General features: G+C 37.4%; 1 protein-coding gene across 1 annotated transcript in view; it reads right to left on the bottom strand.

Moving 5' to 3' along the window:
• PPP1R9A (protein phosphatase 1 regulatory subunit 9A) overlaps window positions 1-18,442 on the bottom strand; it is a 130,587-nt gene that overhangs the window by 55,574 nt on the left and 56,571 nt on the right. The window contains exons 3-5 of the mRNA XM_066553506.1: window positions 7,445-7,577; window positions 6,833-6,953; window positions 1,670-1,774 (exon numbers count right to left, since the gene is read on the bottom strand). Of these exons, the coding sequence (XP_066409603.1) occupies window positions 1,670-1,774; window positions 6,833-6,953; window positions 7,445-7,577 (359 nt within the window). The remainder of the gene's footprint in view (window positions 1-1,669; window positions 1,775-6,832; window positions 6,954-7,444; window positions 7,578-18,442) is intronic.

The following is an 18,442-nucleotide window of genomic DNA, read 5'->3' as shown; positions in this document are numbered from 1 at the left end:
TAGAAATATTTTTTTCAGCTCCCTGTTTTGTGACAAGGGTCTAGATTGCAACCAGTCTCACTGTAATTTATTTCCTGAGAGATGAATGCGGGAGCTCTGTGTGAAAATCACTTTATGATTTTTCCTTCCTCCATTATTTTCCCATGGAAGCAAGTACTCTATTCCATAACTTATGCAGAAATAATTACACAAACTAAGCTGATTTTAAATGTATACAATAGGTATGTTTTATGTGAGTGTTTTCTTTTTTCCTTTTTCCTTTTGAACTAGAACATCAAACACAGAATATACATAACATTTGCTCTGTGTACTGAAACACGGAGAACACATTATTCTCTGTTATAAGAATTTTATGTTTGAAGGTCCCAACTGTGGAAAACCTAATAAAGTATATACTCATTTTCATAGTTTAGTCAGTAGGAACACTCACAGCATGTGTGAGTCTTTGCAGAAATAGTAATGGTGGAACTTCAAATGTAAATGTTACACAAAAATATACTCGCCTATAATTACAGTTTCAAATATTCTCTTTTTTCCTAAATAACCTCTCTCAAATAAAAGATCGATCAACCACCCCCAAAATTCTATGCAGAATCCACATCCCAGCATTATTCCTCAATGTCATGCAGGATCAGCTACAGAATTATAGTGGAAATGTGCATTCCAACATATAGCACCACCATCTGAGGGTGTCTGCATATATTACCACCCATAGTTTAGTCATGGTTCAAAAGAAGTCAGCTCTGAACTCATTAATTAAAGAATTCAGCTGTACTTCCTAGAGAGAACCAAAAGGTGACTTCAGAATGGCTGCTGCTTTTACAATATGTCAAAGATATTTTTGGATTTATTTTGTAGAGTTGAATCTTTACTGAAATTAACAAGCTATTGAAAAACTATGTGACTGCACAGGGTCTTAAATGGCAAACCAGTTCAATTCTAGGGAAACAAAGCTCTTATTAATGACATTTTATAGTTTTTCTCTCACAACCACACAAGTTCTAAAGTGTACTTGCAGTATATGTTACATTTTCGAGTCTGTTCATTAATTTATAGACTTTTACAGGGACACCACCTTTCAATGAACCACAGAATAGGTGCAGAGAGAAACCCACAGGTGATGCTGGGACCTCAGTTAATTAATACTGGTTACTTTCCTTAATTTGGCAGCTGTTGTCACTACTGCATCCAATACTCTCCTCTCCTCTGTGCTGAGGTGGCATCTGAGGGACCCGAGTGCTGATCTCCTCCTGCTCCAACCCTGGAGCGGGAACATGGTCAGTGTCTCCATGGGTGGAGCAAGGAAGGGATCACTGGCAGCAGCTTCCAGTGAAGCTGACCAAGAACTGACCAACACCCATGACCTGCATCATCCCAACTAATGCAAACAGCTTGAAGCCCATGAACATCTAGATTTGTGATCAAGAGCATAGTCATCATCTGTCTGCAATTCCAGCTTGTCTTGGTGGTAATATTTTAAAAATCTAAGCCAAAATAAAACTGTAATACTGTATTTGATCTCTCTTGGGATCGAAGGAGAGATCAAAGGAGATAAGACATAGAAGCCAAAAGCCTCTGAATCTGCCTGGGCAAACTGAAAGGCCTGCGAAGGAAGCCAAGTAATCTTAAGTATTAATTAAAATTTCTTTTTTCCCTCTAAAATACTCACCGGACTTTCTCTTTGGTGTTTCTAAGAACAGTTGCAGCAAAATTTTGTGTAACACCAACCAGACTGATGCCATCAACTTCCACAATTTGGTCATTCACTTGGATCCTTTCAGGGAAAAAACACAAATGCATAATTAATGGTATGAATTCTTGCAAATTTTCAGCAAAACTTAGCACAGAGAGATCTTTCTAGTTTGACCTTAAACAAAAGCTCAGTCATAAAATGATTGAGGTAAACATGAAAACCACATCATTCCTCGCACACAGAAATCTCATTAAACCACCTTCAAAGTTACCATTACAGTTAATATCATCAATTAATTATCCAGTCTCTTTCCTTGTATAGAAATACAGCAACACAAACTCTTGAATTTGTCATATGAATTAAATTAAATGAGATACTTGAACAGCTCTTATATCATTCTTTCCTAAGCCAATCTTGAAAAACAGCATAAGACATAGTTCTGGCATTTCATGCTAATGGAAAAAAAATGTAGTATTTAACTAAAACAACCTGCTCATCTGTGGAGAAAAGAACTTAAGTATCAGACCCAATTGTGACATACTATCTTAAGATATTTCATCAAACTTGTTCCAAAAAGATGAATTCCCAGTGTAAGCAAGATCTTGCTGCGCACGATCATAAAACCTTGGACTGCTGTAATGAGGACTCTCTTTCTGAAACCAAACACCTATTTACAGCTGATACACTGTTTAATGCAGAAAAAGTTTAGACAGATGAAAGCCATGTTGCTTTTATCTAAAGCAAGCACTGCTACAAAATCCCTACAGCAGGCACTGGACTCCCCTGGATTACGAATCCCTGGAAGATGACTGCTACACTGCTCTTTAGAAATGCACGATCTCTTAATAGTTTCAAAACAAAAACCAAACAAACACATCCAGAACTAGTCAAAGGGAGCAATTTTCAAGTAGTCACATGGATTCTATTGATCCAAATAACAGAGTTTACAAAGCAACCAAGAAACAGCTATGAAAAAATTCTATTTAAATTATATGAAAATACCTAAATTAATGTATTTAACATCTTAGGATATATTAGTAATAAGATTTCTTTTCAAAAAACAGAGGCTTCAACAGAATGTTGAAGCATTTGTACTTGGAGCACTAATTTCTCTGTCAAGTCTGAGGAAATGCTTTGCAGTTTTACATGTGTTCAAGCAGCATCTTTGTTCTTTGGATTCCAGTGATGAGTAAGAAATACAGTATTTATTCTTTGGCAGCCTCACACTACAGAATGTCACAGTGTTCCAGGCAGGATCTCCCTTGAAAAAGGCAGCCTATAAACTCCTATTTTGAAAACCATATTTGGCATTTTAAGCTCAGAATTTTATTTCAATTTGCCCTGAAACATTTGAGAAATACAGCACTCACATCAATATTTATCTAATTTTGGCTTTTTTTTTTTTAACTTTCAACTCTTATTTTTATGGCCACTGTTCTCCAAAACTCCTTTACACATATATTTTAATTATATAGGAGCATATATGCATATCAACATACAAGGAATGGACTTCCTGTGAGAGCCCATTCCGACAGGAGCTCCAGGCCCCTTGTGTCAAATCTAATTTCAAACACGAATGAAAAATTAGGCTCAGATTGCCAAAGTCTGAATTACAGAAATTGTATTGCTTTTAGCATTAATAACATTGGTAATTCTTTAGGCAATTATTTTCTAATGTTCATGACTTTAAACTCTGCCTGCAGATAACAATGAAGTAGCAACTACAGAAGCATACCAACTAAAATTGAAAAAATTATTTGCACAATTGCTCTGTATGATGAACTGAAAAATTTAATTTGTGCAGAGACATCCTCTAGAGTTCAAGTTAAAAACTATGCAATGATTCAAAACTGTTGCTCCCAATGCTATCAAAATACTTCATAAAGTGAATGACACATTAATCACCACAATAATCTGAAAGAAACAGCTATTGATTGATTGATCTAGGAAAAGATTTTATTTTTCATACTCTAATTCTTAGTCTAATTTTTCATATTCAGTGTAATGACTGATTTCCTGTCTTTCACACTACTAATAACCTTTCCTAATACTTATCAACATGCTTGCCTTTGGATTCATCTTGAACCACCCTCCTTGGGCAGATACTGGCACACAAAACCTTTAAATATGACAGCTAAATGCTACCTGTTTGTCTACAGCAGCATGTATCAAGCCAGTGGTGTTAAATCACTGAGAGACCCCTTTGCACAGATTTTGTATTAGCCAGAGGAGACAAATACTTTATATCATAATTGGATAGGTCTTTCAATAAAAAATAGAACAACTATCCTACAGATACTGTAACATTTTAAATTGTAGCTTCAGAAGAACCTGGTTGAAGATTGCTATACGATTATTCAGAATATCTGATGCAACTACTGAAGTAGTTTTATTTTCTGGTGGGAGACTCTGTTTTGCTATCAGTGTTAATGATTAAGTAGGCTTTTCATAAAGATGAAGTTAACAGGACCCTTTGCAGTTGATGCACTTTATTATACAGAACGGTCTGGTCCTGACTGAGAGGATTATATATCCCTTTCCCAAGTGAATGATCAGTCAGGTTCTCAAAGAGAAAATCAGAGTCCTATTTCTCAGCTGACTGAACATTCTGCCAGTTGAAAACCAACACAAATATTAGAATGGTCAAAGAACGATATTATTTTTTCTCAGCTGACAAGTTCCTTTCAGATGCCATCTAGGGAAATGAAAGAACAGACTTGTGATGGAACATTAACTTCTGCAGCCCACTCAAACATGTGAATAATGAGATGAAAAGAAATTACAGATCATGATAGAGCAGCAGTGAGTGACTGATTTTCAACCAGAGAATTTTACAAAGAATACCAGTCGTGAGCTTAATGCCTTCTAGCTGAGGTCAAGCATACCCTTCAGAAAAACATCCACTTAAATTTAAAGTAATGGATAAAGTCATGACATCTTGAGGTGTCCGCTTCATTTCCTTCATAATTTTTAAGCCTATGATAAATCAGTACTTGGCCTTCAACGTGATATCTTATTGCCAAGATCTGTAAAGACCCCTCCAAGCCCAATCTAGAAGACAACATAGTTCAGTAGTTTCCAAGCAACATTACTAAACTTTGCAACCCCCTGCCTCCTAGAGTCTTTTGATTAAATTTTTGTGGGGTTTCCACAGCAGAACAATTTTTTGCCTGGCTGAAAAGTTAGAGGTGTTCAACAAGGAACATGTTACTGCAATGTATTTTTTAGAAGACATTATCAACATCTTAAGAGTTTATTCCCACTCTTATTTATAAACAATATTTTCATATTGTTTATGACTAATATAACAACACATTAATGGTTAAAATCAGAAAAGGAGAATGCAGATAAGTTGATTTAATTGCTTACATATCAGAGAAGTAATATTTTACTGGCATGAAAATGTACAAAGTTAAGCACTGTGACAAAATGAAAAATTGTATGGGTTGGAAGATTTTTAAGAATCCTTTTCATTATTAAATTATTACATAGTAAAGTTTTTTCCTGTCTCCTAATGAGAAGAGGTTGACTTGGTTTTGGCAGATATTTTATAATACACAGATTGGCAGGTGTTGTAGAATACACAGATAACCGTGCCCCATATGATATGAATAATTTTATGTTGAAAAGGAGTTCTTTAGCTTGCACATACCAAATAAGCAATTCTAGAAGCAAGCAGGTTTTATATTAGCACATAGGACTACACACACCGTTTCACTTCTTTAGGGGGCGAGGTTTATGGTACAGCTTCCTATTCCAATTTAATTAATGTACTTTCAGTGCTATAGGTGTGAAAACTGAACTCCAGAATAGAAGACTATCCAAAATAAGAAATATGAAGTAAGAGTCTGTGTTAGTAAAGTTGAAAGGAGTGTATTTAGTAAAACTTTAAACATTCAGATACACTAATTATTTCCTAATCACAGAATAATCAAAGTTGGAAAAGATCTTCCAAGACCATCCAGTTCAGCCATCAAGTAAGCAGCTCAATCACTCCTAAACCACATCCCAAGTGCCACATCCAGATGCCTCTTCAACACTTCCAGAGACAGTGACTCCACCACCTTTCTGGGCAACTTATTCCAAAGCCTTTTTCATTGAAAAAAGGCTCTAATATTTAATATGAACTCACCTGACACAACTTAAAGCCATTTCCTCTCACCCTTTCACTTGAGACGTCAGAAGATACCGATCCCCACCTGGTTACAGCTTCCTTTCCAGTGGTTGTGGAGAGTGATAAGGTCATCCCCAAGCCTCCTTTTCTCCAGGTTAAACACCCCCAGCTCCCTTTCATAAGACTTGTGCTCCCGACCCTTCACCAGCTTTGTTCCCCGTCTCTGGTCACACTCCAGCACCTCAGTGTCCTTCTTGCAGCAAAAGGCCCAGAGCTGGACACAGCACCCAAGGTGGCCTCACCAGTGCCAAGTACAGGGGCACAGTCACTCTCTGGGTGCTGCTGGATACACTGCAGCTGGTCCAGGCCAGGATGCCTTTGGCTTTCCTGCCACATACTGGGCACATACTGGCTGATATCCAGCTCCCTGTCAACCAGCACCCCAAGTCCTTTTCTGCTGAGCAGCCCTCAAGCTGCTCCTCCCCCAGGCCTGCAGCCCTGCCTGGGGCTGCTGTGACCCCAGTGCAGGACCTGGACCTTTGCCTTGGTGAACCTCATGCAGCTGTCCTCAGCCCATAGATCCAGCCTATCAAGATCTCTTTGCAAGGACATCATATGCAGAGAGACCAAATTATCCAATGTTGAACTGAATTATTTTTTTAGTATTGCCTATCTAAAACTGGCTTGAAGCCAATAGAATAGGTGGGAGCTCAACACCTTAAGAATCAAAACTACTTTCAAAAGTGACACAGAGTTTGGAATCAGCAGCCTTACTCACGCTAAAGCATCTGGGTTCTCAGTAGTCACAAACACTTATCTTTGGCTACTTTGTTCTTCTTTAAAAGTTTAAACAATTTAGTATCTTCTCATAACCACATCAGTTACTTGGACCTTACCAATGAAGTTGACGAACTTTACAGCTTGGATTACTATGACATATGTTAAGCAAACAACTATTCCCAATGAAAATCATAACTTATAGTAACTCTTGCTGATAAAATTTCCAAATACAAATTCTCGTTTACCTGCCATCTCTTTCTGCTGTCCCGCCCTCTGTTACTGTTTTGACAAATATTCCCAGTTTTTCAAGGCCTGCATCAGCTCCAACTCCCATTCCAATAATGCTTATGCCAAGTCCATCTTCATCTGTGAAAGAGGCAAGAAAAAGCAGAAAATTCTTACATTTATCTGTACATTATTTGGTAGGTAAGCATTCATGCTTTGGTTCCTCCTGGCTTTCTGTGTCAATAACACTAATATTACTTTGATTCCTTTTAAGAAAACTATTTGACTACCATTTTAATTACACACAAAAAGTATCATCTGCAGCCTTATGAGGAGCTTAGAACAACAGACAAGATTTTTACTCCTCCAGTGAAGAATGAACATATTACATCAAACACTGTGTAAAATCATGTTAATGGAGTATCACTAAACAATTCTCTTAAGAAGATAAAAACTGCCTGTCTCTGAGCTGCTTCTTTAATTCCTCACTGAACAATTCCTGAAATCCAAAAAGCCACAGTGAACACAACCAACTCATGGAAATTCAAGATAGACTCTGTAGGCATGTGTAGACTTCCTCAAACTTGTAGGTTAGTGTCACAGGAAGTGGAGATGACACACAGACATGATACCTTTTTCTAGCTCGACTGGGAAGAGCTCCAACTTTTCCACACGCTTCTCAAGTTCATATTCAGCTGATGCAGCCACTGGATCAACTTCATCATTTCTCCTGTCATAGTCTTCATTAGAGTACGTATTGAAAACCTGTGGAAACAGATCAAAAATCATTCAGCTACCCACTCCAAAAAAGATTTCCAAATTATTAAATTAACTACTAGTTTTGTCTTGTGATATTACAAAGTTTGAAAAGGCTTTTAAAAGACAAATTTCTCCTGCTCATTCAAACTTCAGGTTTTCTAATTTGTGCTTTTTTATTCAATGAAGCACAAGTACAGTTATAAAAGTCAAATGAGTGTAAGTTTCTATTGCTTTTGATTATAAATTCAAAAGGTGATCCTAATGTCTATGTTGGTCTATGCATATAAATAATTAAAACAATTAATTTAACTCATTAAAATATTAATCAACTATTAATAAACATCAGCAGAGTCAAATACATTGAAATTATAATCTGTATAGTGTTTCTGTATTAGTCTTTAGGCCTTATGAAGTTTCAGTTCACATTCATCCAAACAAAGCTTGACCTGAAGATTACTAATCTACATTTACATCACCTATGAATATCATGGGGATTATGTTCCATATTATGTATTAACATTTTTAGAACAGCAATATACACAGCCGTTGGATTTTTTTAAGCTAACCAGGTATAAAGGTTTATTTCATCTCTAAAGCAGTAATTTAACAGTGACTGAATTAACCTGATTATATTATTTATACTACCTACTATCATACTTTCAACATGGCCTTCAACCAGTGATTATTCAGACTGTCAGAAACATTAGTCAGGAAAAGCATATTTTCATATTTTAGAGACCGGAGTTTGCCAGCCTAATTCATTTAACTGTCTGCACTTGGCAGTAAGGAAAGAATATGTATTACTAGTGGTAATAATTATACTGAGCTTGAGTCCCATGGATATATCATATTCATCACTTCAAATAAAGGAAAACAACTTCCCACATTTCCTCTTCCTCTTTTACAGACAACCTACAGAAGACATCATTGCGTGGCCACGTTTTACTTTATCACTGCACCCTGCTACGTAGCTACACAAACATTCCAAAGTTCTCCAGAAGCCTGCTCTTTTACAGCCCTTCTTGGAGGCTCTCTCACAGTGTCCCTGGATGGAGCACACATGCCAGCTGGCTGCCCAGTGCAGTGACAGGAGCTGGGTCATTGCCACATGAGGTTTCACCTTCCTGAAGAGCTGTTAGTACACATTCATTTCTTTTAAATAGTAAATATATTAAAGTGGAAATATAAAAATACTTTTAAATACTACTGGAAGTCCATTAACTATGTTATGGCTACCACAAAGCTACCAAAAAGCTCTCTCAGTTTTACATGAAGTAGTGGTTGAAACAGAAAAGACAGCAGCGACTCAATGTTAATTTTAATACCTACTGATGTAGGTATTTCACATCGATGTGAAACATTTAAATTTTCTCTTCCAAGAAGACTGAGAGGATAGACATTTAACAAGAATTCACAAACCTATCTCACATGGATTTTTAGTCATTATGATGCAAAAAGAAGGCTGCTTTAATGAAATTATGCTTCTAGAAATCCTTCATAAATACATGCAAAGCATAAGTAAATGAGACACATCATGGTGTCCAGTGCTGCTGAATGTTTTATGCTGCTTTAGTATCTCTAAGAGTGGAGAAAAGACACGGATTGAGAAACAAGTAATGCAATTCAAGGCCACCATTTCTAGCCTGACTAAAAACATTAAAAAACAGCTGGAAGGGTCCACTCAACAGCAATGAAAAAGTGGTACAACTTCCCTGGCAGCTTCCCTTCTCTGTGATTTGGTGTCAAAGGCAGCAGTTGTTACCCACTAAGGGTTCCATGATGAAGCCCAACCTCATTCATGCTGAAATCAGCAAAAATAAGGATCAATCAATAAAGTGAGACTTAATTAAAACAATACTGAGCTGAGGTTTGACCATAAACCTTTAAGTTTGAAATGCAGCAGACATGCAAGCAAGTACAGGTTAAAAACAACAGCTGTGAATTTAGCTTGAATCATGTCATTTATTAACATGATGAGAGAGATCCATGCCTCAAATGTGAACAGAGATTAATTGCATGAAGGTAAAGGAGATAAAGGTACTGCTAGCTGGAGACAAAGAACAACTGAGAGAGAGGTATAGGGGAAAATTATGTCGCAAAATGAGTATATTTACTTCTGGATTTCTTTTCATCATGTTAACTGGCACCATTCTTTTCCTTGTGTTCAATGACTGGCATGAGAATATTGTGGAAGCAGTTTTAGATTTGTTGTAAAATGACTGGATACTCTTCAGGATAATTTTCTTTGAAAGCATCAAATCATATATGATTTTTCTTGAATCAGATTAGACAGAAGATACGGCTTTTTGGATTGTGCCCACTGTTTTGAAGTATTTTAATAATACTACTAAAAGGAAAATAAATATACTGTTGGTCATTGAAAGTTATCATATGTCTCCAAATACATCACACTACTCTTATCTAGTACCTCACCTAAGCATTCACTCTGAGATTGTAGATCCCTGATTGCACAAAGCTCTGTGTTTCCTACCTGGCACTAACTCGCTGTCTTTTGTACTCTGGTCATATAACTTTGCCCACTGCCTTCAACAAGGCAGTGTCTCCCCCTGAAGAGGGGAAGAAGAAGGATATTCTTGTATGTCATTTATCTCATCTTGTGCAATCACATTTCATGGCTGACTGATTCTATTAAATGAATCTCTGGGTGTTAAATTGAAGTTAAGAAAATTTATGCTTGGAAATTTTCTTTCTTTGTGAAACAGTCTATCCACCAGAGTAATGAACTGCTTGCTCAGTACAGTCATGAGAACTGTCACTCAAGATTTTACAGCACTAAAAATAAGATAAACATTTATAACTTCTTTCTCACAGTATGGTTAACCTGATTTAAGTAGAACTATTTCACCACGTCTGCTGCTGAAGTGTTTTCCAGAGTGTGTGTGGGATTTCAGACTCATGGGAATTCTCCCATTCGCTGTCATTGGACAGATTTGGTTTTACTGCCACTCTGGCCAAGTAGCCAGTACAGTAAAGTCACAACTACAGAACATGCTGGGTTGGAAAGGACCCACAAGGATCATAGAGTCAACTCTGGGTCCTGTATAGGATCATCCCCAAGAGCCATATCACAAACCATTCCTTATAAAGCAAGCTCTTTTTCTAGTATATCCAATATAGTATCTTACTCTATGATTTTACCACTACAAGTATTTAGGGGGAAAAAAAAAGTTTTCATAGAATTCACTTGTAACATTTTCTAGGATTTAAAACAGCACTTGTGGAAAACAAAAAGCTGACAGTGGTGACACACTGAAAGAAGCCCTGAAGAGCTGCTGTTAATAGAACATACTTCTGTGTTCACTAAAGTGACAGAAAAAGGGGTCATCAGTGATTCATCCAGCACCAATATAGTAACAAACTGTAATATGAAAGAAGTAGGTATAATTGTTAGGCACCCTGGGTGGTATCCCCAGGGAAATCATACATACACACACAGATCATTTGCTTCTCTTTGGCAGAGCACAAGCTAGAGAAGACATGTCACTAACTATAAAAATACTAATTTAGACTAAATTGACTAATTCAGAAAAAAACCCTACATTTTTGTTTTAGTACTTCATCTTCAGGAGTAAGATCAGAAGGATAAAAATTGATTATTCTTGAAAAAAGGCAAAGTTGCCTAAGTTTGGGGTGCTTTCCCATAGCTCTTACCTACCAATAATTTACAGAATTTAGCTAACAGTAACCAGTAGGTAGTGACAAGGGGTTTTTAAAGTTTTTTTAAGCAAGTCAGAATGGAGATAACTCTAAAGAATGGGCCAAGCAGCTTGGTGCTACATAAACCACTATTAGTGTTGCATACTATAAACTGTGCAACATAAAAATTGTCATATCTGACATAAGGCTGAGAGAGTTGGGTTGTTCAGCCTGGAAAAGAGAAGGCTTTGGGGTGACACAACTGTGGCCTCCAACACCTGAAGGGGAACCTACAAAAAAGATGGAAAGAGCCTATTTACAAGAGCATGTAGTGACAGGACAAGGGGGAAGAGATTCAAATTGCAAGGGAATGGATTTAGATTATCTATAATGAAGCACTGAGAATAACCCCTCTGGCTGTGCTGAAGAAGCTAAATGAGGAAATCACAATTTGACCATTACCTTCTGCTTTAAAATCTTTCTACAGCATAGCTGTAGGGAGGAGAGGAAGCTCTGGCAATGTCTGAAATTGGTGACTATTTTTTTAAAAAGTTTTTTCTCTGCAAAGTGTTTGCTTTGTCACAGTGAAAGGCAGTGAGTCAGTGAGGAGGCTTCCTGCAGCTCTCCTGGCTTCATGCTCCCCTATAGCCTGTGTGGGCATCAGCCATCACCAACATTTCAGCAAGGAAGGAGACAAATCCTCCCAAGAAGCAATTGCAGGAATAAGACACAGATGGGAATTAGACATCAGCAATATTGAAAGAAACTGCATGTCTAACATCAAATCCATGCCTGGGGTTTCCCTCAGAAAGCTCTGTACGAGAAAGATCTGTTTTCAGTGTCCTGAAACTCTGGCAGAGACCTGCACAGCAGATTTATGTTTCTAAAATCCTAAAAGTATCCTGGGCCCCAGACTTCTCCATTCCAGAGAGACCTCTTCACACATGACAAGCCAGGAGCAGCTATTGTGAAACACAGACAAACTTCAACTTTTTGGGGTAAACTGGAAAATATTCTCTCTGTATACTCTTGTTTTAGACAACTGGAACAAGTTATCAAGTCTTCTACCTGTTGGAACATCATGAAGACCATTTGTAGTAGAAAACCACAGTGTCAATGTCCTGCAGCAGTGCTAACACATCTCAGTTTGGATCCATACACCTCTGTGCACTAGAGCATGTCCTCCTAAATCCAAACCATGCCTCAGTGGCATTTCCTGGGGGGACACAAGCATTAAAATGCATGGGCTAACCATACAAATTCATTAGTCCTGTGACATGAAGATGCATTTACTTCATGGTATAAGTAGTTAAAGAACCAGCCAGACTCCTCTGTTAGGCTTCTTTCACTGAAACCAGTATTTTAAATTTTATACACTGCAGTTTTGGGCCAAAACACGGAACCAAAATTGCCTATGGGTTACTGCACATGGATCATTTCCCCTGCTCCTGCTACTTGGCTCACTTTTGGTGCCAATTTTTTAAAAGACTAGTTTCCATTAAGTAGTTTCCTAGAATCAGTGAAAATTATTGTTTATATCCCCTTATTATTTATTCAGTGCATGCTTTTTTATTGCTGATGTACTAGTTTTATTACAATTTACATTGCTACTTGTCTACATAGCAGAAAAATACAAAATCATTGCAGCTGTAAATGAGATGTGTGCCTCATGTAAAAACATCATGCTGTTACTCTTAGTTAAAACAGGTCAGAGTAATTAGCAAGTACAAGTAAGCCCTGTTACTGAAGAGTAAAGCCTCAGCTCACATGGAACATGTACCTCTATTAGGGCTGCTGTGTGTTTGTTTTAGTAAGTGAGTAAAACAGCAAGGTGCACTGAAACCTGGAGCTGACAAAGATATCCAGACAGCCTTATCTGAACGTTCCTGCTTTTGTTTGTTTGTTTGGTTTGGTTTTGGTGGCTTTGTGGGTTTTTGTATTGTTGTGGGTTTTTTGTTTGTTTTGGGGGTTTTTTTTGGTTTTGTTTTGTTGTTTTTTTTAACACAGTGACGAGTCACAATTCCATGTGGATTTTTCTTTCTCACTTTTTTTTTTGGTCATAACCACTAATACAAATGGGAAACTGAAATACTATCCTGTTTTATATTAATGGTACAGGCTAAATAATTTTCAGTCGATTCTCTTTGATGAGCTCTGCAGACCTGGGTCTAAATCTTTGATAGTGCATTGGTTTTTCTAATGCAGCAGCTTGGATGCAACAGTGTAATGGGAGGTATAAATGACTAGTGAGGTGGCTTCCCTGAGTCTTACTGATCATACAAAAATCCCAAGGACACTTTTTAAGTGTTGTGTACTTCACAGGTACACTTCATATGTAATTCATCCCTTTGCCTAATCTTGCCTTTTTTAAAACTCTACTTTGCACTACTGTAACTTACCGACAAAAATGTACTTTGCAACTGCTGCTGTCTATTTTTGGTCAGTTATTGACTACTTAGATATAGAGAATAAAAGATCTTTGTGTTTTTCACTACAGCAGTTTGATAATTTCAGGGAAAAGAGCCCAGAGACAATCTTGCATTCCCATTAAGCTCAGAGTTCTTCCAAAGGTCCCTCCTGGCAGACCTCACAGATCCTTGAGAGATTAGAGATGTGGGTATAGCAATTTAACACCTTCATATTTACCACACTGTGGTACTGACCTACAAATCTGAATGTCTTTAGCTGAATTTTCCTGCTTCAGGGATAAGTAAAAACACTTGCCTACACCTTGAGAGTGTCTCCATTCAGCAGAACAAAGAAGTAGTTGCAACAAGAGCACTCAAACAGCCATGTTATTAAAAAAAAAAAAAAGAACAAGAGTATTTAAGACCATGAATTTCCAATGTATCTCCAACAGCAAATATATTTTATCACTCTTGGCAGTTCCCTCTATTGCCAAGGTAACAAACTAGCAAGCTCAATAATTCATTGTATCTTTGAACATGGAAATAAGCACATAACGGAGGCTGTTTGAAGGGAGCAGAGTTTGACATATTAATTAAAACACAGTACAGGCTCAAATCTCGGCTCTGGTGTCCAAACAACTCTAAACAGATAGGAGAGCACAAAGCAAAGTTCCAGTTTCTGTCCCTAGACATTTATTCCTGAATCTGCTGCAGTGTTTCTTCCAGATCCTTGCACTGCTGCCAATCTACATCCTAAGTGATGGTGCTATTTTTCTTCTGCCTTTAAGTGTGACACATGGGGTAGCCAAGAGTAAATGCTGCTTCTGGTACCAATCAGTACAGACTGCCATAGAGTAGCAAAGTCACCATGAATCAACAAATCAGTGTTTCTTCTCCCAGCAATCTCACTCTCCCTCAGCCTACAAGTCAAGAGGTCTAAATGGAGAGTAAAAATGCCACAAATGTTCTCAGAGGCAAACACTTGAAACAAAATATTGACTACGCATAAAAAATTCTATTTAAAATAAATCTTAGCAGGGACAAATTGAGTAACCTGCATATTCACTAAAAATGACTCCATCAAAAAAATTTCATAATTTTATTCCCTTACAGATGCTACATATGCTAAGAAAATATTTCAAAGGAAAACAAGGACACAAAAAAGTAATTACAGGCATTAATTCAGAACAGTTGCTGTGTAAACTATAAAGAGATAATTCATCCAACCTAAGTTTTATTGTGAAACTATAATATTTTATAAATGGAACAAAAATTAATACAATTCTTTATAAACACATATATAGAAAATCTTTTAAATGTGCTATAAATAGTACACATTCTTATCTCTTTACTTAAAGCAGAGAAGAAAGCAGAGGTGGAAGAAAAGAGCTAGTTGGAAACAGACTGCCTTGGTGTCTGATTTTCTCAATATTACATCATCAATACAAATCCTATTGGGCTTTTTAAGGGTGCAAAAATGCAACTTTCCCAAAGGTTTATAACTTTTTCATATACCTTGTTTAATTTCTAGCAGCTATGGCATTTGGCACCAATTGCCCACCTTTCCAATACTCCTTGCAGACACAGCAAAGGCTGAGGAAGAGGGAGAAGGATCTCCAGTGACAGAAACCAGAAGACTTTACAGCCTTGCCTCAGACCAAGGGATAAAAAGCAAACATACTTCCACACCAGACCGTAGCAGCAGCCCTCATAAATCTCTGAAGTTGTCCCACCATCACTTTTCACAATAACTAAGTTCTAAAAATCTCAAAAGAGGTTTGGATTTTTTTTTTTTTAATGAGAAGCTCTTAATGAATTCTTTTTTTTTAATGAGAAGTTCTTAATGAATTCTTTAACTGAGATGAGATTACTAAAAATAATGCTTAGAATCTTAAGATGAGTGGGGGAAATTCTATTATATTCTACTAAGAAAAACTCAGGAGATACAATAAACTTTTATTTAAACATACTATTAATTATACAAGTACACGGCTCATGAGCTAAAAAACAGCCAAGTAAGACATTCAATATTAGACAGCCCTTCAAACAGTCTCCTGTACAGGGTAAACATATTTCCACAATTTCAGATGGCACATGTTACAGATGTTACAGAGGGTATCTATTTCGTTTCTAGTACAAGCAGATATTCTTCTACAGTAACAAAAACGCTCATGATTCTCTGAAATCGAAAGCCTTTAGTAGCCTATTGCTGCATTCGCATTAACATCACCATGCAGTGATGTAAAAGAGACCCATTAGTGGGGTGTTGCATTAATTTGGTAGGAGTGTTGCAGCCCTACAGCCTGTTAATGCCATTGCTTGTGTATAAAAATGGACAAACAGGCAGAGTGTAAGAGGATTAACAGAAAAGCTTCTGTAATACAGCAAAAGGTTTCAATGCTAGACCACTACTCAATTACTTTATATTTAGACTTAACAATTCCTTAATTGCACCTGCAGGCAGAATTCATTTTGCCTTGACTGCATTTTTGCTAATGATAGTTTCACATTCACACTGTTTAGTACAATGAATTGCATTCTAGTAAGATGTAAAAAAACTGCCTAGAGTAAGCAAAAGAATGTTTATCCATTAAGCATCCGTACCTAGTGTATTACATTACAGTTAATCACACCACTGCTTCAAAAATGAGACAGTCTGTATTTCCAGAGGAATTCAGCCTTCCTAATGCTTCCTAATATGGTAGGTGGGGTAACAGACTCTTACACAAGCCAACAACAGGCGTTCCCAGGTCTGACAACATAACTGTTTCAAACATACCAGCTCTAAGTGCAATTTAAAATATGGTATTACTGCAGCAAGAAACAGAAGGTTACAAATGTGCACATGAAGTGTATCCAAATGAATAGACAAAGAGAACGAGGGATCATGGGGATAAGCCGGTATTAATGAATAATGCTAGCTTGGGATGAGACTACAGTAATAATGCCACAAAGTGGGGATTCAAGATAAACACTCTTAAAGTGACTCAATTCAACATTATTTTTGGACATTTTTCAACTTCAACATTTGCTATGACATCAGGCACAAATATATTACCCCCTTGAAAACAATAGCAAAATTAACTTCATCAACCCCAAGGGTAGTCTCTATTCCAGCTGGTTTTCACTCTACCCTGTGTATTCTGGAAAAATTAAATGAGCAGAGAAACTACAATGAGTTTTTCTCACCTGAAGACTTTACACAATTCTACTCTCCGTGCCCAAATTTACTGCATAAATTCAAATTTATTACAGACATTATCTATACACAAATCTGTGATGGATTTGAAGTTTTGGAGAACCAAATGGAAAATGTAGCACCCACTGCTGTGGGAAATTGGGAGGATGCAATTACACATATGCATTTTGGGACTGGGGTTTTGTTTTAAAGAGTTTCGGACTATTTTTTCCCCACAGGAACACCTTGCTTTACTGTTCTGGTATTGACCAAACATCTCACTGTGCACTCCCATAACAGTCCCTGCACGCTGCCTTTGGGCAGAGTGGCAGGTAGGGCACCATGTCCTTAGACCTCAGCTATTGGATACAAGGACAGACATGGCATTAAATGTGAGCTCAGTGCTGTTCCTGACACATGCCAGCAGCAGAGATGGCTGTGGAAGCTGGCAAACTCATGGACTTTCAGAACTTACTTAAGCCCCCTGAGCTTTCTGTTTTCCAGATGCAACTTCTTGACCTGCTTCAGACAGAAAAGTAAAGCTTGAGCCAAACACTTCACCTTTGTGAGGAAAGCTAAAATATGGGGCGTGGCTTTCTGTCCAGATTTCTGCCCTCCAAGCAGAGGAGGGAAAGTGCTGTTTAACCTGTGCAGTGACACAGAACTATAAAAGCTACAGAAAAACCTCTCTGTATGTTGTGTTGATGCAGGGAAGAGAGCAGGGGCATCTCTGGGCTCAGTTACTCCAGCAGCTGAAGAGTGCAGCACACAGCTGGTATCACTGTCACTCACAGTAACTGTATTTTGGCTACAAACAGCTGCACATTTCTTTTAGAAGTAAAACAGGCACCATTTAGCAGAAGCTGGACATACTCCAGATAGCAGATTAAAATGGGTGTAATCTGTGTATGACAGGCTATAAAGCCAATACAGTAAGCCTTTCAGTTATCTTACCATGATTTTAATGGGCACCCCATTGTAGTGAAATGAATGAAGAAAACATACCAAATATCCCTATAAAATAATGACCTTTAAATATTTTTCAGTCAGCTAGTGTTCATCATCTAAGGAAACTGGCAAGGACGTGACTCTTGCCTAAAATAAGAGCTGTGAATGAATAACTAGAGGAAGACAGCAAATTAATCTTACAAAACCTTGCTACAATATATTTACACATACCACCTTACCTATTTCTATGAATCCCTAAGTTAAAAAGAAAAAAATTTACACACCCAAGCTTTTTTTAGAAGCCTATCTTCTAAAATAATATTTTGTAATTATGGTTTCAAGAATACCCATCAATACTGAAAGGCCTCTTTTCTTGGGCATGACTATTGTTCTTAATCAACCCTCTGTAGACCAAACTTAAGGAAAACCAGGAAACAATTCACAGAAGCTCTTGCAAATGCTTCTTTAATATTGCTAACAAAAGGCTAATACTGTCAAGAAAAACATAAATTATAATGTTAGCATTCACTGGAAAACTGCAGGACAGACATTTACAGTACAAAGTATATGTAACCCCTGGCTGCTTTTTACCCAATGGTGAATAAAACCACTGTCCTGGATGAGGGAGTTAGATACAACTGGTGTGGGAAAATAAACATACGGTTGGACATCAAAACAGC

The sequence above is a fragment of the Molothrus aeneus genome, chromosome 1, assembly GCF_037042795.1.
Source record: "Molothrus aeneus isolate 106 chromosome 1, BPBGC_Maene_1.0, whole genome shotgun sequence".
In the NCBI taxonomy this organism is placed as follows: domain Eukaryota; kingdom Metazoa; phylum Chordata; class Aves; order Passeriformes; family Icteridae; genus Molothrus; species Molothrus aeneus.
The sequence above is the reverse complement of the archived record's forward strand: the minus strand, read 5'-3'. Positions and strand labels throughout refer to the sequence as shown.